At 38.9% G+C, this 26,489-nt stretch overlaps 1 protein-coding gene across 4 annotated transcripts; it reads left to right on the top strand.

Moving 5' to 3' along the window:
* The first annotated feature begins 2,689 nt into the window (after positions 1–2,689).
* Positions 2,690–16,442, top strand: LOC148815859 (protein NLRC3-like). 4 transcript variants are annotated; one of them, XM_088904852.1, is made up of 6 exons: positions 3,906–4,140; positions 5,712–5,885; positions 6,542–6,715; positions 12,540–12,713; positions 13,227–13,400; positions 15,831–16,442. In XM_088904852.1, the coding sequence occupies exons 1-6, from the start codon at positions 3,944–3,946 to the stop codon at positions 15,880–15,882; spliced, it is 945 nt and encodes a 314-aa protein (XP_088760978.1). In that variant the 5' UTR covers positions 3,906–3,943; the 3' UTR covers positions 15,883–16,442. The 4 variants fall into 4 exon arrangements, with proteins under 4 accessions (XP_088760979.1, XP_088760980.1, XP_088760977.1 ...); XM_088904854.1 differs by lacking the exon at positions 12,540–12,713 and having other exon boundaries at positions 2,691–4,140; XM_088904851.1 differs by lacking the exon at positions 15,831–16,442 and having other exon boundaries at positions 2,743–4,140; positions 13,227–13,867.
* The last annotated feature ends 10,047 nt before the right edge of the window (positions 16,443–26,489 follow it).

Here is a 26,489-nt window from a genome sequence, read left to right as displayed (position 1 = left end):
ACCAGGGTTGCATCTTGTCTGCTCTCCTGTTTGTCATCTTTATGGACAGAATATCAGGGAGCAACTGAGGTTTGGAAACCTGAGGGTAGTGTCTCTATTGTTTGTGGATGATGTTGTCCTCTTTGCCTCATCTGATTGTGATCTGGAGAGGTTCACAGCTGAGTGAACCTCCAAATCTGAGGTCATGGTTCTCTCTCAGAAATGAGTGGCTTGCTTAACTGGAAGAGTTAAAGTACCTCGGGATCTTGTTCACTAGTGATTGACCCACAGATTGGTGCAGCAGCTGCAGTAATGCAGATAAAATACTGAACCATGGTGATGAAGCAGGAGCCGAGATTTCAGATCAAGCTTTCAGGTCTCTGGTCAATCTTCCCTGTCCTCACCTATGGTCACAAGGTCGGTAGTGACTTTGGGTAGTGACTGAAAGAATGTAGGTACAAGTGGCAGAAATGAAGTTTGTCCTTATGGTTGGTGGGCTTACTCTCCATGAGGAGCTCAGTGGGCTGGGAAGATCAGGTGTGGAGTTGCTGCTTCTTGGATTGAGAGGAGGCACTTCAGGTGTCGCAGGCATCTGGTGAGGATGCCTTCCTGGCATCTTCTGCTGGAGGTCTATCAAACACAGCCCACTGGGAAGGGAACCTGGGGCAGACCCAGGACACACAGGAGGGATTATACCTCCCACCTGGCCTAGAGGCGCCTATTGCGTTCTCTAAAAACAGAGAGAGATATTGGATCCTGTGCAGAGAAAAGAGGATGAAAAAGTAAGGCCAGGAGCATAATCCAGAGAACGTAGTAATGTAGAGAACTGAATTCCAACAAGTACTTCAGGTAGGTGGTTGCGTCAGCATGCGTAGGCTGCAAAGGAACAAGTAATAGGTTTATTCCATGCTGAAAAGAGAAGAAAGAAAACACAACGTTTCGGCCATGGAGCCTTCTTCAGGTGTGAATGGCTCCATGGAAGGCTCCAAGGCTCCACACCTGAAAAAGGCTCCACGGCCGAAATATTGTGTATTCTTTCTTCTCTTTTCAGCATGCAATAAACCTATTACTTTTTCCTGAATTCCAACAAGCCAGGTATCCAAAAGAGCCAAGTGTAAAAGCCAAAGATTAAATCCTTAAACCGTAGTCAAAAGGCCAGGCAGATTTCAAGAAGCCAGGTATGGGAAATCTAAAAAGCCAAGAGTAACAAAACCAGAGATGAAATCCGTAAACAGTAGTCAAAAGGAAAAAGCAGCTCAAACAGGGCAGTTTATGTTCAGCCAGGGTGTCCTAAAATAGGGAAGTGCCATGGGGTGTGGTGATAGGACAGGTAAGCTGGTTGGTTAGGTGCTTCGGCGGAGTCTATGCCTTGTTAAAGGGACAGAGTGTGATACATGGGATGTAAGAGCACCTGGGGATCCCTCCAGGGGACCGGAGGCTGTTATTGGCGAAAGAGAAGTCTGGTCCACCCTGCTCAGCCACTTACCACCGTGATCCTCACCAGAAGTAAGCAGCTGGAAAATGATGATGTTGATGAATTTTATTACTTCAAAACATGTAGTTCAAATTGATAATGAACCTTTGATTTTGTAGGTAAGACCACAATTGTTTTCCATATGTCTGTTCATCTGATTAGTGATATAATCATACCACTCAATCCAGTAAGTGTATAGAATTGAATTTCTGAAGTAGGTACTGTAACACATCCTGTTGATCTATCCTCTACTGAAGATCACAGTGGGGATTTCTTTAGTGAATCAGTAGCCTGGACTGTGCCTTATGATTCCTGAACGTGGACTGCACTGTGTTCTACTGAGAATAACATTTAGAAGTTCTGCAGTTAATGATCCTCAATGCCGCATTGATACTGTACCTACAGTATCTGAGTGAGATTGTACCCTGTTGTACTCTAAATGCAGTCATGAAGAGGGCATTTGGTCCATCTTGCATATTTTGTGGTTTTAGATGCTGAGTGAAATTAAAATTTCATTCAATTATTTTTTTTAAACATCTTGGGTATCAAGTGACTTGGAAACTTGATCCATATACACACCAGTCCTTGTATGGAGCAATGTTTTTCATACTCAATACTAACATTGAATTTCTTTTCAATTTCATGAGCCCAGTGCTGGAGTACTACAGCTGCTAGTGCTGATTTCCCAGTCTGGGGCTCCAAAGCCATTTACAAAAACCTAGTAAACTGTCTGCCATGAGAGATTTATTAAATTATTGGGAAGCAAATTGCCTGATAGATATACTGTAAGTGTGAAAACACCATCAGTTCTGCTGCTCCAATATACATTTTATTCTGTACTCTATCATGGTCTGGATTTGATGGTTCTTTATCCCTGTCACTGTTTTATAGATGAAGCCCTGACAAGAGTCCAAGACAAATTGAAGTCCAATCTGAAGAGGAGGTTTGAATGCATATTTGAAGGAGTTGCTGAACCAGGGAAGAAAACAGTCTTCAATGACATTTACACAGAACTTTATATAACCGAGGGAACTAGTGGAAGTGTCAATGTTCAACATGAAGTGTGGCAGATTGCAGCATCATCCAAGAAAAATGCCTCTCAAGAAACATCAATCAAGTGCAATGACATTTTTAAACCCTTAAGTAGCCAAAAAAAAAAACATCCAAACTGTACTGACAAAGGGGATTGCTGGCATTGGAAAAACGGTCAGTGTGCAGAAGTTTATTCTGGACTGGGCAGAAGGAAAGGAAAACCAAGATGTTCACTTCGTTTTTTTTCTTCCCTTTCGAGAGCTAAATTTGATAAATGATGATGAATATAGTCTCATTGGACTTTTCCAGCACTTCTATCCTGAAATGAAAGAAATTGGTAATATTGACTTAGGTGATAAAAATGTTTTACTCATCTTTGATGGTCTAGAAGAAAGTCAGCTTCCCTTAGATTTTCAGAACAATAAGATCTGGCGTGACATAACACAGACAATGTCACTGGATGTGCTGCTGACAAACCTCATCAAAGGAGATCTATGTTCTTCTGTTCATGTCTGGATAACATCCCGGCCAGCAGCAGCTGGACTGATCCCTGCCGAGTTTGTTGATCGAGTGACCGAGGTACGAGGTTTTAATGATCAGCAGAAAGAGGATTATATTAGGAAGAGATTAACTGATGAGAGCCTGGCAGGCTCTATTATCACACATATCAAGTCATCAAGGAGTCTCTACATCATGTGTCACATCCCACTCTTCTGCTGGGTTTCAGCAACTGTCCTGGAGCAAATAATTGGAAAACAAGGCTGTGAGGTCCCGAAAACTGTGACGGAAATGTACACACAATTCCTGATAATCCAGACTATCAAGGGACAGAAATACCTCAAGAGAAGTGAGGGATGTATACCAACACTATTAGAGTCAGATAAAGACGTCATTTTTAAGCTGGGGCACCTGGCTTTTCAACACCTGGAAAAAAACAGTTTTGTATTTTGTAAAGAAGACTTGAGAGATTGTGGCCTTGATGTCACCCAAGCTTCTTTGTACTCTGGTTTGTGTACTGAAATATTTAAAGAGGATTCAGGACTGTTTAAAGAGAAATTTTATTCCTTTATACATTTGAGTATGCAGGAGTACTTTGCTGCTCTATATGTGTATCTGCAGTACTCAAATAATAAAATCAATCTTCTATCTCAAAGCAGAAAAGAAATCCAAAAAAGGAAAGGTGAAGAAATGCATGTGTTTGACCTGCACAGAATTGCATTGGACAAAGCTGTAAAGAGCAAGAATGGGCACCTCGACCTTTTCGTGCGCTTCCTTGTTGGCCTTTCACAAGATTGCAATCAGAAGCTCTTAAGCTTCCTCTTCACACAATCAAAAAGCATCCAACAGAGCCAAAAGAAAACAATCAACTATATTAAAGAATTGATTAGGAAGGGCCCCTCTCCAGAGAGAAGCATTAACCTCTTTCAGTGTTTAAATGAACTGAAAGACACTTCCCTAATGGAGGAAGTCAAACAGTTTCTTAGATCAGGAAGTCTTTCAGGAAGATGCCTCTCACCTGAACAGCTGTCAGCACTGGCGTTTGTGTTGATGATGGCAGAAGAGCCGTTGGATGTGTTTGACATGAAGACATACACAACATCCATGGACGGCTGTTTGAGGCTACTGCCACTCATCAAGTATTGTAGACAAGCTCTGTAAGTGATGTGACAAGAATGTCATTTTCGGCAATAAATTCATTTTCTTAAAGTATGATTATAATCATCCACCTTTTGAAATGTCTTCTTTTAAACTGTGACAAAACTGAAGTCATGCCTCTGAGGACCTCCAATCAGCTATCTAAAGCCAATGTAGTAACCCTATATGTCAGTTGAAGATACTTGATTCAGGCTTCCTATCATCTCAGTATTTTTCTGATTTATTATCTTCCTACTCCCCCACTTTGTAATCTTTGTTAATCTGATTATGGTATCCTGACTGCCCCTCCAGTTCGCTCACACTGTATAGATGACAGGCCCTTCTCCTGCTGCACCACAGAGCCCTGGAATTCTATCCCCATGAGTATAAGAGAGTCACCTTCACTGAGAGCATTCAAATTCAGACTCATAAACTTCATCTTAGAAGAAGTATTTTCAGGGAATGCAAGTAATTATGAAAATACCCTGATGGCACTTCTTCAAACATTAAAAGAGGTTCCTTTCTGTCTTGGTCTAGATAATAACCTGTGTAATATAATAAATGTAATCTTGCAGTGAGATTGCAAATAAACAGTGTTGTGGTAAGACTCTAAGTTCACACAGTCTGATTTGTTGAGCTTTGTAGTAAGTTCAGGAAATCATGCAGTGAGGCTGCTGGTTATTTTACGAGTCTCAAGGGGGAGAACTCATGTAATAAAGTTTACAGTTCAGGTTAGAAATCTCATGTTGAAACTGTTAGGTTGTAAGGTAACCTTACAGAGAGAAGGGGAAAGCTTTCAATAACACAATTTCTTGTGTCAGCTCACTGTTTAGAAACAAGGCAGTTTTGAGAGCATACTGACCAAAATGGAAACAAACAAATTGATGATAGTTTCCACTGATTGTATTTGTAGGTAAAGAACATTAAAAATGGAGGTATCAGATGGGACAAATTTATGATGTCCTCTATTGTATCTGAATCCTAAATCAGGGGCCCATCTTAACTTCATTTCTAAGAAAATGACTCACAGGAGCTAAGTTGTACCAAGGTTATGGAATTGCTGTATGTGCTTTTGACATTAAATTGTCCTTACCCTCCATTTCACCTTTCTTCCATTCCAAAAAAGCAACAGGTTTTCCTTTGAAAGCAGGATTTTAGGCCTTGAAGTGAGGAACATGTGAGGTTTTTATTGCTTCATGTGACAACATTTCTCTTATAACACATATTGTATGTATAAGGAGCCATACTTAAGACTGAAAACACTTTTTGCAGTTTCTTGGCAATTTGCCTCATCTATACTGTTCTCCTCCCTGAACCTTAGAACCTCAAAAACTCATTGAAGCTGTCAATCTCCTAGACATCATATCTGATTCATAGCTCTTTGACATAGTAGTTATCTTGTAACTGTTTGTTACCTTTTCTTCACAGAGTCTGAGACCATTAGAATACTGTATTGAGAATTGCCCTAAATTTAATAACAAATACATTTAAAGTGCAAATAAATTCATATTATTACTTTATATTAATATATTAACACTTAATACTAAAATATTGATCATTATTTTATTTTTTTTTGTATTTCTCTGTACAGGCTGGACCACTGTAATCTCACTGGCGAATGCTGTAAAGCTCTGATCTCAGCTGTTCAGTCAAACCCCTCACATCTGAGATTGCTGGACCTGAGATCCAATTACTCAGCAGGAAAAGAAGTGAAGTTACTTTGTGCTGTGCTTAGGAATCCAGCCTGTAAAATGGAGACACTGAGGTGAGAACTGCAGGAGTTTAGGAGAAGAGGTGACCTTGAAAGACATGCTACCATAGAGCTATGTGAACTTCAATTAATCTCATTGCTAAATCATTTAATGGATTTCAGCATCAGTTTCCTCAAAGTGATTGTGTACTAATTCTATTTGTTTATCTGATACTTTTTTCATATGATCAGAACATCAGGCAGTTGGCATAACTACTCAGAATGATCTCCGCTTATCCAGTGCTGTTGTGTTCCAATTATGTTAATGCAACCTGTTAACATCATGTAAACTTTAGTCACAAAGTAGCAATTAAGATATAAAAGCAGGTCTTTATAGTGAAAATAGACATGCTTTTTCAAACAAATGACTAACAGTAGGTCTTCTCCCATTTGTAGTCTTTTTATTCTGTGAATAAAGTTAACAGCTTCAAACTAAAATAAAATATTAGATTTATAGTAGCAGACTTGGAATGAAGATGGACTGTTAAAACATCTTATACATTCATAATGTAATCCAAGATAAGAAAGTTAGATTGATTTCTATATTTGTAATACTGTTTTACACCCTGGGTGAATTACAAAAATACAACACCAGAGTCCGATCAGAATGTTGTCTTTCTATGTGTTCAAAGGTGGGATAGTGATGAACCCCCTTCTTCTTATTTCTGTAGACTGTCTGGCTGTCAGATAACAGAGTGTGGCTGTGAAGCTCTTGCCTCAGCTCTCCAGTCGAGACCCTCAAGCCTGACAGAACTGGACCTGAGTCACAATTGCCCAGGGGACACAGGAGTGAAAAAGCTGTTTGCATTGCTGGAGACTCCAAGCTGTAAACTAAAGAAACTGAAGTAAGTAGAGAGTTCGGGAGAGTAAGACATCAGTCATAAAGAATGTAGCTGTTCTTATAACTTCTGTCCCATACATCTGTGCCCTTGTTTTCTATAATGTAATCGAAACATACATATACAGATGCGGCCACTCAGAAAACGTAGTATATCTTCCAAATGCCTCAAAAATAACACTATGCGGTACTTATGTAATTCACTGGCCAAAGACAATGTTAATGTTAATGTTAATAATTAAACTTAAAATTAATATTCCCTATCAAGTGGTATTAAATTAGTATGACAACTTTTTTATAACAATAATGGAAAGTGTTCTTATTATGTATTCTTAGAAACTAATAAAACTTTATAGCTTTTTATGAAGCATATAAACTTTATATACAGTTGTTAGAACAAGAATGTCAAAACTTACACCAAAATAACCACCATAAGTTACAGAGTTAAAGACTATGATGCATAAAATGTTTGTGAAGAAGGTGGATTACTGTTTTGTACTTTGTTTTTTATATTTAGCTACCTCTACCATCTTCTGTAGGTACATAAGGTATATATTCCATATAAGAACATACTGTATGGCTTTAAAGCACTACAGTGCAGGATGTGTGAAGCATATTTTCATAATTGAAATGTAAAGTTAAATTGTTTCCTGATTACTTGTTGCTGAAATCTGCATTCAAACAAAAAATAGATTAAGTAGGTAGCTGTATCAGCATGCGTAGGCTGCAAAGGAACAAGTAAAGGTTTATACCATGAAAAGAGAAGAAAAGAAACACGTTTTTGGTCTTCGGGTTCTTCTTCTTCACATCCGAAGAAGGATCCACAGCCAAAACATAGTGTTTCTTTTCAGCATTGTATAAATCTTTACTTGTTCCTTTGCAAAATATAGATTATTTCGAAGCAGATGCAAACCTGAAAGAAGGCCACCGCGTTCACAACAAGCTATTTTTTATATATCCAACTGAGTAACTTGTTTTTTGTAAAATAGCCCTACTTTCTTTTTTAATTAATTTAATATTTAACACTGTGCTGTAATACACAGTTTAAAATTAAGAAGTCTAAACACTATACAACTTAAATTGTATAACTGGAAAAAGATTATCCCCAGCATTGGCTGGGATTCATTCAATTTATTCATTCTGCCTGCCTTTCTGGTGACTGCCCAAATGCTTCTACACACCAGGTTAAGCTTTCATTGCTCCACCTGGTGGTACAAAGTAGTGCAGTGTGACAACTGAATATTTTTAAAAATGTGCAACACCCCACAGCACTCGTGCTGCAATGTTCTGCATTATCCTCTGTGCATTCTGAATGGCTGGATCTGTATACTGTAAATATATACATCTGTACAATACTAGGCATTATCCACAAAGATTCCTCCACAGAATCCAAATCTCTCTACTTCAGTATTAACTGAAATCACTTACAAAACTAGTGTTTTATCCTATCCTATCAGCTACTGACAGTAAATATGAAGGATAAAATTCCGTGACCATCACTAAAAGAGGGGATTAGCCTCCAAATGATGGAATGTTACCCACAGGCAGCGAGAACTGAACGTTTAGACTAAACTGACTTTGAGTCTTTGTCTGCTGCACTGTGCAGAGACTATGCCCACACCCATACACTTCTGCTTTTTTGATTAACCTGCGATATCTGCTGTACTGACCTGATAGAAGCAGCAGCCAGGAGATGGTAGAATGAATTCGAGAGCAGGGTCTGCTGAAAAAATGCAGGGCAGGCAAGTGAAAGGAAAACTGAGACAATCCTGAGACACAGTCAGACAAGCATGGGTCAAGCCAAGAGAAAGTGAGAAAAGCACAAAGGTGAATCCATAGGAGAGTCAAATAACAGTCAAATTCGAGAGTTAATTTTCCCCCTTTTCTCTTTTTTTTGTGGGCGGAACACACATTCCACAACATCAACCAATCAATTAAATCACAGGTGCCCAACCTTTTTTAATGTAAGATCTACTTTTTCGTTCGCCAGTCCAGCACTATCTAACACTATGAATTTGAAGTTCTGATATGGGAAAAACATACTGTAGGCACATCAGTACAATAGTGATACCCATCACTAAAATGACAGCAAATTAAAGCAAGTGGCTCATGCTTCAGTGAAAAAGTAATGTTCCCCATTTTAGAAAAAAGAATATCTAAGCTTCGTCGAGAACACTTGTAATTTTTATTTACGTGTTGACACTGCTGATCATGTCAATTACATTTTTATTTTGTCCCTGCAGCTTGATATTCAGCTCATTCAGCAGTTTAGTCAAGTCTGTGAGGAATGCTAAATCCAGAAGCCATTGGTTATCCTCTAATTGGTCATATTCACCATGTTTAAACGACTTGAGAAACTGTTTGATTTCAGGCAACAGCTTTCTGAACCTCGCCAAAAATTTTAGTTTTTGAAATCTCCAAACAGTAAATCGGCAGCAAAGCTTCTTTTAATACCTTTCCTTTGCTGAGAGACCTTTTGTGCCATTCTGAGTGAGCCAAGACATGGTTCACTCAGAATGATGCAATAATTGCTGCTTTCCCTCTTGTATCCCTTGTGAAAACCAACTGCTGTGCTGGTAGTTGAGATTTTAACTTTTCCACTTTCCATAAATCACTTTTAATGGGAAAGACTACATCATCCGTTTTGTGTGTAGTTTTGAATTGTTGTTCTATATTTCCCTTTTTGGCATAGATGCTAGCATTGCAGATTAAACACCCACACTTTGAATGAGAAAGTACAAAAAAATCATCATGCTCCCATTCCTTGTGGTAATGGCAAGCTTTCGGTCTCTTTGCTTCATCATTTTCGCTCAAACACTACAACTATCAAATAGGCAATCAAACATATAAAACTGTTAGCAAATTTGTCACAGCTAGTCTGTTTCACTCCGCTATGCAGTGTAGCAAATGTGGGGTTCGAACGGCAATAACCAGGAGAACATTCTTGGTTAGCACACACAACACTATTTACAGAGCTCCTGTAGCCTTTTTTTCAGTGGCAGCCAGCACCCAGGCAACAGAAACTTTTACAATGCAGTCAACAAGGGTTAAACACACACAAGGGCAGTAAAATGTATGACTTACAGCATAGATCTGAATGGATGATTAGGCTATTGAAAAAAGTAAATAGTCAAATAGCCCATTTATTTTTTGCCAAACATTCTTGCGATGGACTGGTTAGCACTCCTGCGATCTACTGGTTGGGCAACCCGAATTAAATAATTTTCTTTTTTATTACCTTATCCCCTCCTTCCCTATTATAGCTTTAAGTAAAATATACTGTATTTAATCTGACTACACCACCCTCAATAAAGTTGAGAGAACCTCTTTATTATAGTATTCAGCTTCTTTAATTATATTATATTTAATTATAATAATACAAATATCAATGTAATAATCTGTATGCTGTATTTTATTATTTGAGAAAGTCTCTTTGTAAAAAGTAAAACCTATGTATTGGTCAGGAATCAAATTCAGACATTCCACATGACAGGCAAGAATTCTGCTAATGAACACAGCAACACATCATACAGCTTGGATGAGCTAAATTAAAAACCACAAGCACTGCCTTTTTTCATTTTCTACTAATTTTCAATGATACTACAAGTGTTTCTTTTTCCATTGCAACAAAAACAACAGAACAAAGTTATTAAAACAATCACGTAAAAACTGTTCCAACATATCCAGAGCAAGTTGAAGAATATAATGCATAAAATGTTTGTGAAGAAGATGGAATATACTTCTATCGTGGAATACTGTTATTTTTTGCTACCTCTAACAGATATATAAATATGTTTATATTAATAAATTAATATAGTAAATGATGTTCAAAGATAGTTTAATACTTCAGTTATTTTTTTATTTTCACCTACCAAAACTTCCCTTTTGTTACATGATTATATATTAATATTCCATATTAAGTGGATTTAAAGAAAATTAGTAATACAGATTAAATGAAGCTGTGGTTTCACTATCATCTAACACACTACTAGTGACACCCTTTAATTCTCTTTGGCCAATGAAAAATTAGCTAAGATTTTGTCAGTATTTTAATAGTTCAGTATGCCAGATGATATTGCAATATGCCACAGTGAGCTTGCTTTAGACCAGGCATTTACAGCACAATTTGAATGGCTATATTTGTAGATTAACATATGTCATGAAAGACTGGGCCCAGTTCATATAAAAAGCATTGGAAATGGTGGTTGTCTTTTTTACTAGGTTTCTTTTTCTATAACTTAAAATACAATGTATCATTGCCTATGCTCGGATGCTGTTTGTGGACTTAAGCTCTGCATTTAATACGCTGCAGCCCCATCTATTCATAAGCAAGTTGAAGCAAATGTCCGTTAACCATAACGTTATATGATGGTATCATTCATTTTTAACAAATCGTACACAGTATGTCAGGGTCAGCAAAACTCTTTCTGAGTCACGATCTATTAGCACAGATGCCCCTCAGGGCTGTGTGAGCTCTCCAGTTCTGTTTAAACTTTATACAAATTATTGTACAAGCAGTAGTCAAAGCAACTTAATTTTCAGATTCTCAGATGATACAGCTGTTCTTGGCTTAATGCATACCGTAACCGTGCTGGTCTACTCATGTTGAGTGTGCTCCAAAGTTCAGCAGCGCTTATATTTACTGTGAAGACTAAGAGTGTTTGGGGTTCAACAGGAAGTAATGCTACTCTTTTACCATGCTGTAATCAACAGCATATCAGATATGGTATTACAGTGTGTTTTGGTAAGCTATCAGTTCATTTAAAATCGCAAATTACCTGCCTCATCCAGACAGCTTTGAATGTCATGGAAGTGAAACAGCATCCCTCCCTGCAGACAATCTTTGAAAAATCCATAATCAAACAAGCAAGAAAAAATTATATCAAATCCTTCCCACATCCTCAACTCTGAATATCAACTTCTTCCTTCTGGCAAATGTGTTAGGGTTCCCAAATGTAAGTCAAACAGATACAAACCACTATCCATTAAAGCTGTCAACACAAATGTCAAGGGTAAACACAATTTTGACTCTTACAACCCACTTGAGTTCAATATGTTTTTGTGATGTGTTACATGTTGTTATGTGTTATATTGTAGGTCAGGTACAGGAATGACATGTACACATATGAATACATTAAGATGAATCAGAATTTAAATAATCTAGATTTCAGATTATTTTTATTATAATGGTTACTGAGAAAACTTAAACAGGTGTATCAAAACAACACAATTCCTTCTCCATTTTAATAGTTCAAAGTTAAACAACACCAATGAAGAATGTCATGCCAATCATGGGAAACATGAGCTGTCTCACCTGACTGTTTTAAATGAACATTTTTTTCTATCCCTACTTTGAAGATAATCTTGATTAATAAACCTATATTATATAAGTTATATAACAAACACTTGACAAACTAAATGTAATGTGTAAACGTGTATGGTTTTACATAGAAAAGACGTTGTCTGTAAGAAAACAGCATAGGTGTTTGAAGTGTAAAATATTTATCTTGGTATTTTTTGTTAGAATCATAAAATGCACCTGTAACACCTTTTTTAGAATGTTGTATACTCAAAAATCAATGTGTTGCGCTTTACAAAAAATTAGCTTAGATTTTGTCAGTATTTTAACAGTGTAAATAAGGACAAATCGTAACATTAACTTTTATTTCAATGTGGCGTAATTTTAACTCTACACGTATTCTCCACATTAACAAAGCATAGTTTAAATGAGTTATATGTGTAATTCCTAGTTTTACTATATATTAATCCTACAACTATTCATACACGCTCCTTTCAGATTTACAAATAAACCCCTGAGCTCTTCCCTGTAGCCTAGGTTATTGCCTTATCACTGAGGGGACCTGCAGTGCACTGGCCTCAGCTCTCCGTACAGCCCAGTGTCAGCTGAAAGACCTGGACCTGAGGGACAATGATCTGAGGGATTCAGGAGTAAAGGAGCTGTCTGCTGCACTGGAGGATCCGCATTGTAAACTAGAAAGACTGGGGTCAGTTTGTGAATGCTGTGAACTACAGTAATTGGGTTGAGTACTGCAAAAGGGTAACCAGACATCTTTATTTTCTATTAAAGGCCCCATTTTCCTGACTTTTTTCAAAATATTAAAATCTAAAGAGGTTTTGACAAAATTATATGGGCATCATGCAAACACCAATGTGGACTGGTTTTTAGGGTTCAATCCACCTGGTTGTGTGTGCAAAGCAGACAGGTGACTATACTCTCCATATTATTTTTTAAATGATGTGATCTTAATTGACACATCTGCTGAAATAAATAATTAGCTAAGATGCTAATTATGAGTTCCCATTAAGTTTATCTTTCAGTTGTGTGCAGTATTGGTATTTCAGAGGTTTGGTCAATCCAACGTTTGTAGGATTTAAGATGCTAGGCAGAGCAGTGAGACGTTGTAAGCATCTGAATTAACAATGTAAATAGAGCCAGACTACAAAAAAGGAACTATATATGCATGAGTTGGGATATTGATGAGCTATTCTCTCTTCAGGCTTTCTGGATGTTGGGTCACAGTGGTTGGCTGTGCAGCTCTGGCTGCAGCTCTACAATCAAACACCTCAAGACTGAGAGAGCTGGACTTGAGCTACAATCATCCAGGGGATTCTGGAGTGAAACTACTCTCTGCTGTCCTGGAGGATAAAAAATGTAGACTGCAGAAACTGAAGTAAGTATAGAGACTAAGAGTAGAAGGTCTGTCAGTGACAAAAGAGGAAGTGTCATAGAATAATAATTTCTTATACTTACATAGCACCTTCTGGACACTGCACTCACACTTTACAGGTAATGGGGATTTGCTTCCACAACCAATGTGCAGTACCCACCTTGATGATGTGACAGCAACCACAGTGTGCCAGTATGCTTACCACACATCTGCTATCACAGCTGAGTGATGAAGCCAGTTCAGAGATGGGGATTATTAGGGGGCCATGGTAAACGCCAGGATGTCGGGGTACGCTACTCTTTTTGAGAAATGCCCTGGGATTTTTAATGACCAGAGAGAGTCAGCACCTTGGTCTTACATTTCATTTAAAGGACAGCTCCTTTTTATTGTAAAGTGTCACTGTCACTATACTGAAGCATTAGGACCCACACAGACCACAGGGTGAGCACCCCCTACTATTACCTCCTCCAGCAGCAACTCTAGCTTTCCCATGAGGTCTCCCATCCAGGAACTCGCCAGGCTCACCCCTGCTTAGCTTCAGTGGGTTGCCAGTTGTGAATTGCAGGGTGGTATTCTGTAGCTGCTGGCTTTATAGAATGTTATAATAGTGTTCTATAATTGTTTATTCTTGAGGTGGAAGATCACCTACAAAGCCTACAAATAAAGACATTCCATGATCAAACCTAAACACAACACAAAGATGCATGTGTAACCTACCATTCCAGGAGGAACAAGTCCTATATCAGTTTTTAAACAGCTTATCAAATAAAATACTGAATGCTACTTCAACAATGTATGTTTTTGATACTCCACAAAATCAAATCACTCACCAAAACTTGTCTGTCTCTGAGACTCTCCAAAAACCTTTTATATATAAGACATACATAGTATATATATATAAGATTCATAAACACTCACAAATTTCTCAGTTCCAGAAAACTCACAAGTTCTTTAGGTCCACAGCCCACAGCGAGTCCTATGGTGGACAGCACTGACTGAACAGAAATGGGTATCTGTTGGAGTCGCCTATAAAGAAATTAGCAGGAAAGGATGGAGTCAGGGTCCCCTTGGATCCAACAACAAGTCCTGGTCTTTTAACTGCAGTGACCAGTTTTACTCCGTCTGTCACAAGGAGAGCCGGGCTGACATACCTGTCACTCTGTCCTCCTCCAGAATAGGAGTGTATCTGGACTGCCCAGCTGGCACATTGTCATTTTACAGCATCTCCCCTGACACACCAATTCTACTCCACACTGTCTTCACCACTTTCACTGAACCCTTGTACCCCGGATTCTGGGTCTGGGGTCCTGACTCCACTGTCTCGCTGTGTCAGATAGAATAACTGCTATGGCCTTTGGGAGAAGGTCTTTTTCCATCTCTCATTTGCCCTCTGTATCTTCTTCAAAATTTGTGTTCAAAATGTTTATCAAATTAAGTGTATTTTTCAGTTTTGCTTACATGCAGGTTGGGCAATGCTCGTTGATTAAAATGTACAGGTAATATGATACAAAAAACAGTCCTGGAATTGCTTTCCCGTGAGCTCAAGGAAAATGACAATTTTAAGTCAGAGGAATCCACCTTTTCAAGGCAGTCCACAGGTGAAATAGAATGTTCCTGAGGCAGCACAGCTTTGCCTTAAACAAGTGTGAATGGCTGAAAAGAACCGAAAGAGACAAGACCAAGGTTGTCAGGCAACAATTACTCTTGTGCTATAAACAGGGTAGTACTAGTCTGATTATATGGATGTGAATATTGTATTTTATAACACTTTCTGTATAGTATATGTAATTAAGTGAATACATGCATTCTACTGTAAATAGAGGATTGTAAATCTGACTGTTAAAAATAATTTAAGGACATAATTTCTTAATTGACAATTAATTGTTTTTAATTTTAGCCCTAAAATGTCTAATAATAATACTATTGTAGCGGCAAGGCTTATTAAAATACAGGAATTAAGTTTGCTGTTCCCTTGCCAGTCTCTCTCTCCCTCATCTCAAGTGGTGCTGGATACAGAGAGGCCATTCCACTTGGTTTAAGGTGTTTTTCTAGCTGATAGAGTGTCCTCATAAGGAACAACTCCCAAAGCTGAGACACATCAGCCACCCTAATAAATGGTCGTCTCTGGCGCCTTACTGTCTGCGAGATTCCAAGTGAGAGCCTCATCCCAATTGGTTTACAACCCCAGGGTCAGAGAGCATGGTTACTCATCCTCCACCTAGATCAGCCAATCAGGAACAGGTAGGGCAGAGTAACCCCAAGTGGGTCTCGGATGCCCATGAAACTTTCAACCAATGAACGACCGTAGTTCCTCCATGTAAAACAAGCAGCACAGGGCTTCCCCGGGGTGCCTCCTGGACATTCTCAGACTCAGCTCGGACAATCATGTAACAGCCAGTGTGTCAGATTGCCAGAACTTTTCTTTGTTCTAAGAGTCGAGAACGGAGGTCGCCAGCACGTAACCAAAGGATCCACCCGAGGTTAGCCCAGCAGCAAGCCTCGTGAACCCACTGCGAACGCTCACCTGATCAACAAGTGAACTACGTTCGGAACTGTGGAGAGCTGAAATCAGTATTCAGGTCTAGTGTTACATCAGGAACGAACCGGTCTTCTTCCTGTCTAAAGAGTGTGACCTGCTTGGACCCACAGACACTTTTCTCCCGTGCACAACCTCTGCTAGTTTCAGCCGAAGAAACTAGCAGGTCTTCAGAGAGCATCAGCAGCGCATCGCAGCAGGAATCTCTCCCTCCTTCTCCCACATTGCCAGCCGCACCGGCCACTGCTTGGCACCGGGCCAGAGAACACCGATTGGACACAGCAACAGCCTGCCACTGTTCTTTTTTGCCCGCGGGAGATCTGAATCCATTACAGCTGCATTCTGCATTGCAGCTGAATTCTGCATTACAGCTCGAGAATTCAATTGTTACCTCAACCCAAGTTGATATCAATTTAATTCCTATGAGTGATGTACTTGTTTTGAGTATCTAGTGTAGAAGTTGTAGCCAAGTTCATTTACGAAACGGTCTAAATGAATGATTTACTGAACGTGTGCCCTCTTGGCATTTGTAACTCTTCGTGATTGAATATACCTTTTGTATTCTGCTAACCCTCACTCATAAGATGTGTTTATATGCACATTCTATGTATTTATAAATGTATTCTTGTGTAATAGTATCGGTGTGTGTTCGAATCTTTTGCTGCCTTTTGCTGCCTCACAAAGCTTTGGAGAACTTAACATTTTTATTATCAAATTGTAAATACGACGTTTACATTGGCATTACTAATTTTTCACTTGAGTGTATGGAGGATTGTCAGCTGTCACTGAGAGTAGTTAATTAAATGTATTTTTTTGATTCACAATCAGACAAATGCAACAAAAATTATCTTTGTCTTCTAAGTATATTAATAAACTTTCAGCATAGCTTTCTCCCCGTTTAGATTTATTTTTCTTGGGATTTTGGGATCAAACGTGGAAAGATTAGATTAGTAATCCTTTTTATTTTTTAAATACATTTTAGAAAAGTGTAATCTATACTAAAAAGCTGTATTTATTTAAAACAACGCGATACCTATATTAATGGAGTTTTGTTGATACTGTTTAAACTTTTAATTATTTTAAATTGTATTACAGCATTGTACACATGCTTAAAAGAGGATAAAACGCAAGCCTTCTTCAGGTGTGAGAGTCTTCTGCTCAGAATAAAATGTTAAAATGTAATGTAGGCTCTGAATGGGTTCAATTATGATTTGGGCTTGATTAAGGTCGCTGCCTTTCATCCAAAATCCTGCTTGAATCCTTCTAAACTAAAAATTAGACACGAGAAGGGGCTCTGGCGAAATTTCTCATTTTTTAATTTCTCTTTTTTTCTTGGAAAAATATCTTACCTGCTGCAATCCAGGCACAGGATTAAAAGAAGCCAGACAGGCAGGGGGAAGAGTGTGTTCTAAATAAAGAGGTATCCAGGTAACAGTGAAGGTAACAGCCCCAGACGTGGCCTACTTAGCCCGCCAGAGTTACCCTACTCTCCCGGAGGAGGCCCACCGGGAGATAGCGCTCCAGGCGTTCCTCTGGGCCCTGGCGCCAACTGAGGTGCAACGCCACGTGATGCTGGCCGCACCTGTCTCCTTGGAGCAGGCCCTGGCTCTGGCTGAGCAGGCTGATGCCGTATTCGAGGAGACCGGTGGGCACCAACGGAGGGGCGCATGGGGAATCAGATGGGGAGGAGGAGACGCCCAGCGCGGCGATGCTGGGGGAGCGACGACGGCTGCTCATCTGCCACCGCTGTGGGGAGAGGGGACACATCGCACGGGAGTACCGGGCGCTGGATCCCCGGGGACTCTGGAGGCTGTTGGGAAACAGGAGCGGGGCGGCCTAAAGGGGGGAAGACCGCCCTTGAGCGACGCTACCCCGGCTCCGGAAAGCCAGAGGGAGTGCTTCACCCCGCCTGCTGTGGGAAGGGTTGGCCACAGCCGGGGCTTATTTCTTCCCTGCCTCATCGGGGGCAGACCCTGCCAGGCCCTCATCGACAACGGTTCGACCATCACCCTGCTGCAGCCTGGTGTCCTGCCGGGCACCAAGGCAGCCAGACCCCCAGGGCGCTCACCGTGCACTTTGGGGCTGCGAGGGTGAAACACCCCTTCTACCTTGCCCCAGTCCATGAGGACTGTATCCTGGGGTTAGACTGGTTGCAGCAAGTGGGTGGTTGCCTTGACCTGGGTGTGAGGGACAGGGTGCTGCGCCGGGGGTGGCGGGTGCCCTCCAGCGGCGAGGTCACTTGCTGCAACTAGTCCAACCCCAGGATACATGTTCAGCCATTCAGAGCCCTTAGGGGGTGAGACTACCTCTAGAAGTCACAGGCTGCATTCTGCTCAGCTTCTAGCTGTCAATCATTGACTCAGAAGGGGTAATCAATCAGTTTCTTATCAGTGCTCCTTTTTTCACACCAGAAGGCAACTCTGAGGTTTTTTTTTCAATGCCTAACAGCAGAAAAGGGCTCTCTAGCAGCGTCTGAAGGTTTTTATAGCAATTGCAATGGTTTTTTATTGGTATTGCTTTAAATATTTTTTATAATTTATTTATTATATGCGAGAAATTTAATTCCAGGTCCAGTCTTCACAAAATCATTATGTAGATAAAATCATTATGTAGATTTTTTTCAAATTGATCAATTTGTCCCAGATTTCTATCCAAGCTAGTAGGCACCTTGAACAAGGTTTTCAAATTATTCCCAGGACATTTCACAGGCCTAGAATAGAAAAACCTGACCTCTGAAGACCAAAACAAAAATGCCGCCTGCTGTTTTTGTTTTTTTTTTCATATGTTTGTCTGCTGAGTGGACACATTAAGAAATACAATGACTGTCCACACTCAAAACCAAGGGGGCTAGCTTCAAGTTAAGACCTGAACCAGGCTCCTGCTATGTTCTGCTGCAGAGATATAACAAAATATTTAAGGGGAGGAAATTCCAGGCGGACATTGGTTAAAAGGGTCTTCGCCAGTAAAAGTTATTGAATTACTTCCCAATCTCCGTTTTTCTGACACCCTCCAGTTTTGTAACAATATTGTTACCTCTTTAATATCATCTATATATTTAGCACTCATGAACACTGTGAGCTGTTACCAGTCAAGTTCTGATACAGAAATACAAACTGCTAATAAAGGAGGTCAGTCACTATGAAACCTGAAAGTTATTAATTGTTTACAGGCAAGACACCAGGGGGCAGAGTGGGGTTAGGGATCTCAGTGAAATTGATGGGGCTTCAGAAACAAAGAACAAAGTCAGCAATAAGAGTAGAGGAACAGAACAAAACACAAAAGAAGCCAAGTTCCCTCAGTATCCCTGCCACGAAGCTTAATTCAAGTTCAAGTACCTTTATTGCCATTTGCATGAACAGTGCATTGAAAATCTTACACGGCTTATCTCAGTCAGAAAACGTAATAACAAAAGGGTAAACACACAGACTACGTGCAGGATACTTGCTCCTGCAGTAGGCTGTATCGAGATTCTCCAACAAAGGACGTGTCAATAGCTTCAAAACAAACCCATTGACACAGTTCAAGACCTTTATTAAATCACACACCATATACTTGCTCTCCTGAGGGTTACTTGCTGTTCAAGGCATTTAAAAAGGACCTTATCCCTTCTCCTTGTCTGCCGATAACCAGCTCCTGGTTTCATACCCTCATTTCACTAATTCAGATGCAGCCATTCAAAATAAGCGGGCGATACCGCATTATTTTGCGGTATTCTTGACGCAGGCTACCGCAAGTTACGGTATTAATACTGTATATTCACGCATAGTGCCGCATGATACCGCAAATAAAATAATAGCATCCTGAATTTCCGCAAGGTGGAGCTAATAAAGCTCAACCTCTCATGTTTGAGCTGTCGCCATCAAAGTCTTTAACGAAGATATTACTAATAGTATTAATAATGAATGACCTTGGACAAGCTGTAAACTCAAAGTATAGCCCTGGTCCACATTCTTTTTTTCATTGACCGTCTTTGTAAAAGTAACACCACAGCATTTCGTTGATCCAATCACGCATTTGTTTCCAATCATGCAAAGTACAGTAATTTTTGAGAATCTCCGATTCACCATGCCTTTCACATGCTCATAAAAGATATTGATTTAGGAACATGTATACTGTACTGTATACAGTATGTACATGTATATTTAATGTCTTTACTTTGCCCGTTTAAGTATTGAATATGGCTGGTCTCGGTACTTTAAAGAAAAAATACACACCAGTATTCCATTTCTCCCTAAACACTTTAAGCATCGCAGTCTTTAACTAACGTGAAATAACGTGTATAAAAAGTGGTAGTTTTAAGCTTTTCTGTGAATACGCTTGATACCGGAGTCAACAAGCATACTTTTAGAATTTGATTAATAGGGAATATAATGTGGAATCGCGTATCTAAAGAAATTAATAACTATATAATTTGGTTTCTGTCAAAGCGCAATGAAACCTAGAACTTGATTCTTATGGACGCCCGGTCCCACCAGGGATTAAAGAAAAACATGGAATCATGTATCTAAAGAAATAACAGTATACAGTAACTATGTTCATGCACAAACAGTAGCATGTTACATTATTAATTTGGGGGTCTCCTCTTGCGGTTTTTGACTTTTTTTAAATTACAACCCATACATAAGCTGATACTGTTTAGACTTTTAATTATTTTAAACTGTATTACAGCAGCACAATGCACAATGCAACGTAAATCGCTACCTTTGTCTTCTGCGTAATAATGTTCAGAAATAAGAAATAAGATTGCTCTTAAAGGTTGTTTAATGACAAAGTATTGTTTATCTCATGGCTAAATAGTCAAGTCTAGCCAGAAAGAGAAAACATCGACTTTATTTAAACTCCAGTGAAAGTATTAATGGTTTTTAATTACCATACTTTTATGGTACATGACTTTGCTAAAATGTATTTAAAAATAAAAACGATTACAAACGCCAGTGGAGAGAGAGAGACACACACTCAGTTTTTCATTGTCAAAAAGTAATTGTTTTTTACTTTGTCAGCACCCAGACAAACGCAAGCGCGTTTTTAATAAAATGCTTTTATTCATTCTTAATCAGATTCACATTCCCGAATGTCCCCCGCCCCGATCAAAAAAGGGAAATTTTAGTAGCTAAGCATAAAAAGCAGAGGAGCATAACGAAGGTCATAAAGGTCAAAAGCTGCCCAGCCTTGTGGAATGCTACAGAACCCTAAACAGACAGTACACACTAGCCGAATATTTGACCAAGATATCCAGACACAGCTGTATGAGCTCCACCAGTAAAACTCAAAGTATTACGCTGGTTCACACTATTTGTAACGACTTTATTTCTTCATCGACAAAAAGTAACACCCACCACAGCATTCTCGTAACATTTTTACAAGACGAACTACAACATTTAAAAAATATCTCTAATCAATCCACTGTACTGCATTAAAACAAAACGAAAACTAAAACGCCCTGGGCATACCGTTTCGCGCTTCTTATCAGTTGCTCAAAAGAAATGTGACCGTATGAAATGCATAATATAAACCTAGAAACATATACGTGAGCAGTTTTTACGTAGTATCGGTGTCAAGACATACTTCTCAAATACTGTAAATCAAGTAAAAAATATCTCAAGACCGATTCTGGTCATAATGAAACCATGTTTCGTGTATGTTTTCTTTAAAGTACCGAGACCAGCCATATACTGTATGTTTATGTTCCAAAATTAATATTGTTTATGGCCTTCACACACGTTGCAGTATGCTCCTATTCTTTTTTATGCTCAGGCACTAAGATTTCCCTTCAGTGGTAAAATTCCATATAAATATTCAATACTTAAACGGGCACAGGTAAGACATTAAATATACAAATACATACTGTATACAGTACAGTTTGCATATGGTAATATGTTTATGTTCCTAAATCAATCTCTTTTATGAGCATGTGAAAGGCATGGTGAATCGATTCTCAAAAATTACTGTACTTTGCATGATTGGAAAAAAAGGCGTGATTGCGAAATGCTGTGGTGTTACTTTTACAAAGACGGTCAATGAAAAAAAGAACATAAGAGGTTGAGCTTTATTAGCTCCACCTTGCGGAAATTCCGGATACTATTATTTTGCTAGCGGTATTTACCGGTAACTCGCGGTAGACTGCGTACAGCGTACCGGAAAATAATGCGGTATCGCCCGCGCATTTTGAATGGCTGCATCTGTAACTAACAATGATGGGACATTAGCTAGCCAATATGATAAAGGAATGACTTTTTTGTTTATTTCTTCAGCACATTTATTTGAACATTTCCATTGATTGTACAAGCACTGAAAAACTGTTCAATCCCTAGTTCATCAGGCATTTTCTTTTACTATAACAGATATAAAAACTCCCTTGCTTTTAACAGAGCGTTTCATAATTTCTAACAACGAAAATTATTTAAACTGCGACACTTTTATCATTCAACGAGAGCTCAAAATATCACAAGGATCCTCACGAGATCAACAAAGACAACAGAAAAAGATATGTGTATAAGATACTGTCCATGGGAGTCCAAGCTTTTTTATCTGTGCTAAGTAGTCTTTAAAATTTCTTCATTAGACAGTGAAGTCAAAATTCCGGGATGTGCCTATATTAGTACACTGGGCAAACATTCCGAGGTGAAATTCTTCCAGCACGGGGGTACCTTTAAAGCGGAGATGACGGCACCGAATATTTTTGGTGCGCCCTCTATTTAAAGCCCTGGCCAAATATGAAGACAGTACGTGCAATTATAATTCAAACTGAATTAAAAACTACACATCCCAGTTACCATGGTGGTGCTTGTGATCATTGCGTTTAACCAACGAAACAGGGCGAAAACAGCAAAGACATTTTTCCAAGAATGTTTAGCCTTTGTCACTAATGACACCACTTAATGAAGACATAAATATAGAAATGAACAATTAATTGACTTTTATCTTTCTAAATATCACAACATGTTCAAATCCAAGTCATTTTAATAACAATGGGTAAACTGGGTAAACTATCACAAGGCTTTAGAGAACTTAACATTTTTATTATCAACAAATTGTAAATATGACGTTTACATTGGCTTAATTAGTTTTTCACTTGAGTATGTGGAGGATTGTGAGAGCAGACCCCCCCTCTTAGGCTACATTTTTATTAAGAAATGGAGGCTGTATGCGTTACAATATAAACATTTACTGTCAAACTTTAAATCAACAGTTGATTTTAAGATGATCTGTCAAAGTGCAATGAAACACAATATTGTTGTTGTTGTTATTGTTGTTTTTATCCTGTAAAGCGTTTTGAGAAGCCACCTTTAAAGGATCTATATAAAGGCACTGATTCTTATGGCATGTGTTTTCTTTCTTCTTTTTTTTCAGCATGGAATAAACCTATTACAGTACTTGATTCTTTTGGATGCCCGGTTCTGCCAGGGATTCAAAATAAAACATGGAATCACGTGTCTAAGGAAATAGCAGTGTACCTGCTAAATACGCACACAATTCCCTCTCAACATCCTCAACAGGTATGTTTGTTTCAATGCTCTTTGGGATATCAACCACCTCTCATACCAGAATCCTCCCCAGAATCACTTGTCCCTTCAGTCCAGGAGTATATATCCAACTTGCAGGATTTTTGGAAATTGGCAAAAACTACCCTGTTGCGTACAGTGGACCAGCAAAAGAAAACCATCAACCACTATCGCTGTACGGTACCCAAGCTCAGACATGGACAATTTGTGTGGTCATCTACCCGTAATTTACCACTTCGACAGTGTTCCCGCAAATTGGGCCATAGATACATCGGACCCTTCCGCTTCGTTTCCCAAGTCACGCCAGTTACCTACTGTTTGGTCATTCCACCCGCTCTCAGGATTCACCCTGCCTTTCACTTTTCACTACTCAAACCCTACCATAAATCTCCATTGTTGCGACCTCAGCCTCGTCCTCCCCCACTTTGAATAATTGATGGTATACCAGCCTACACAGTAAATGAAATCCTGGACTCCAGCTGGCGTGATGGGAGATTGCAATATCTAGTTGACGGAAGACTATGGACCAGAGGAGCGTTCATGGGTATCTGAGAAAGACATTCTTGACCACACATTAATTCATGATTTCCATTACTGATTCCCAAACCATCCTGGGAGGGTGTCAGGAACCTCCCTTAAGGGGGGGGTAATGTTATAGTTCCAACATCCCGCCACCAGAGAACACTCCAACCAAGTACTTCATCCACTCGGGAGAGGCTTAGGTTAACCACACTCTCCCTGTTAATTCAGTGCTCAGTATTGGTGCAGACCTCTTGAGCTACAGGCCTTATATTGTGTTATCTTCTCTGGAATCCTTCTTGGTTTTTGGACTTTTGGTTACCCTCTTGAACATGATTTTTGGAATTCATCTTGGAAACCTTTTGCTAAGTTTCTCCTAGATTTTTGGCTCTTGACCCTTTTTCTAGTCTTTGACCATGACCCTGGATTTTCTGTTGCTTCAGTGTTTTGTGATATCCTGCCCGCATAGGGTCCATCCCGTTGCTAATCACTGCCCCACAGTGTAACAGTAGAAATGGGACTTAAATATTTTAGTTTAATTTCATGTGAAAATAATACATTAATAGAAAATATATTGAAATCAAATCCATTAATGAATTAGTGTTTTCAATATTTTTCTGACACATTTATTATTATTTTCCTTTTCATTTTTTTTCAAGCACTGGCTAGCCTGGTACAAAGGCTGGAGAAGCTCCTTATCTCCTGATCTATCAGGAAACAACCCATTAGACTGCGATCCTTGAGCATTTCAGTGACAGTAGATCTGGGACTGACATTACTCTGACCATCACAGGAGTCCAGGCTGAAGATGCAGCAGATTATTGCTGTCAGAGTTTACAGTTGCCCAAAAGAATGTTGGTACAAATACTGTGCTACACACCCTTACAAACATCTCCCTCAACAGGACTGTACAATGACTGAACTGCTGCAGCTGGGACCTCCTGCAGAAGCTGAGAGTGAAGATAAAGACACAGGATAGCCTGAGGAGGTGCTGGAAATTTCATTTAATTGTTTCGATTCCATTTTAAATTAGTGTTGCCATTTTTTTAGTTTCTTGGTTACTCTCCATTTTGTGAAACATACTGTAAAGTCAGTTCTTACACTTCACAGTATTTTGAAGGATATTATTTCTTCTGTTAAAGAAGGTAATTCTGCCCAGTAAGATGCATTCTTCTCAATATTTCCATAAACCCTATTACATTTAAAACATAAAATTCAATCTAAGACAACATAATTAACACTTAATAATGCCTATAGTAAAGAGTTCTTTATTTTCAATGTTTATTTTCAAAATGTCCTGATCAGGTCATTATTAAACAGGTGATTGTTACTCTAAGTAAATTATAGAGCATTTTGCAAACATTTCACTCCTTAAAGGACAGTTGTACCTTTCCTTTTCTGTAATTCATTAAATTAAACAATACAAATTAAACATTATACAGGTGTTCTCAATGTACAGGTGACTGATAATACCTTTAAAGTTTTGTCCAAAAACATAACTTTGTTCATGGGTTAGATTATCTTCAAAGGTTATGTATCATATCGATTTTAAGATCGTTCTCTATATTTGCAAGCTATAGAAATAAAAGTTTATCGGGGCTATTTGTCTGAGACTATTATGTGGAAATTACCCTCTAGAACTAAAGAGCCAGTAAACATTTGCATGGTCACTTGATTGTTCTTTCTGCCAACTTTCACTTGACTATACACTGTGTGACTTCATGGTCTGAGAGTTGTGACAGTGGCTGTGTAAATAGTGGTGTCTGTCTTGGTACCTTCAGCCCCAGTGTCCTCTGCTTTCTGTTCCAGCCTGAGCTCGCAGTAACATGGTGAGTTAAATAATGAAACTCATTAAGTATATTACTTTTAACTTGTCTCTGAGGTGTTTCTGAAGTCACTGCATTGAATTAAATGTAAAAAAAAACATAAGCAACATCCTGCATATGTCTGAAGGATAAAATAATGAGGTTAATTGTTTATTTGACTGTTTAGATTAGAAACAAAAAGAGGAACAGCCAGGACCTTCCTCCAGCGCAGGTCCACTTACCTTAGGTGAGTTAAAACTGTTTCTTTGATTTTTCTTATAAAAATCTGAACTTTTTTTTTTAAACTGTGGTTTGACACTGCACAGCAGAGACTCTGAAAGCGATAGCGATTAAAAATGAATCAAAAGTTTTAAAATATTGATCATATGGCATTGTCTTAAAAACACTGGCCTGAAATTATTAAAGAAATAAAGGAGATTAAATTATTCTCAATCACTATAATGCAGACTTACAGATGGAATCACTTTTAACCTGCTTTACAAGGGAATAAACTGTCCATTATACTACACTATATTGCAATTGCTGAAGCACCATTTGCTTTGTTCTGACAGTGTTGTATTTATTGCTGGAAAAAGTATAAAAATCTTAAAAAATTGAGTGATTGACCAGTTAGGACACAAAACAAACAGTGAACACCCCCAGCCCCTCGGCTCCTCTATACTACTAACTCAAGTGAATCACTGAACTCTTCTGTTGTCATATTTTGATT

Source organism: Atractosteus spatula, chromosome 24 (genome assembly GCF_055471065.1).
Source record: "Atractosteus spatula isolate fAtrSpa1 chromosome 24, fAtrSpa1.hap1, whole genome shotgun sequence".
Classification (NCBI taxonomy): Eukaryota; Metazoa; Chordata; class Actinopteri; order Semionotiformes; family Lepisosteidae; genus Atractosteus; species Atractosteus spatula.
This window is presented reverse-complemented; position numbering and strand designations above follow the sequence as displayed.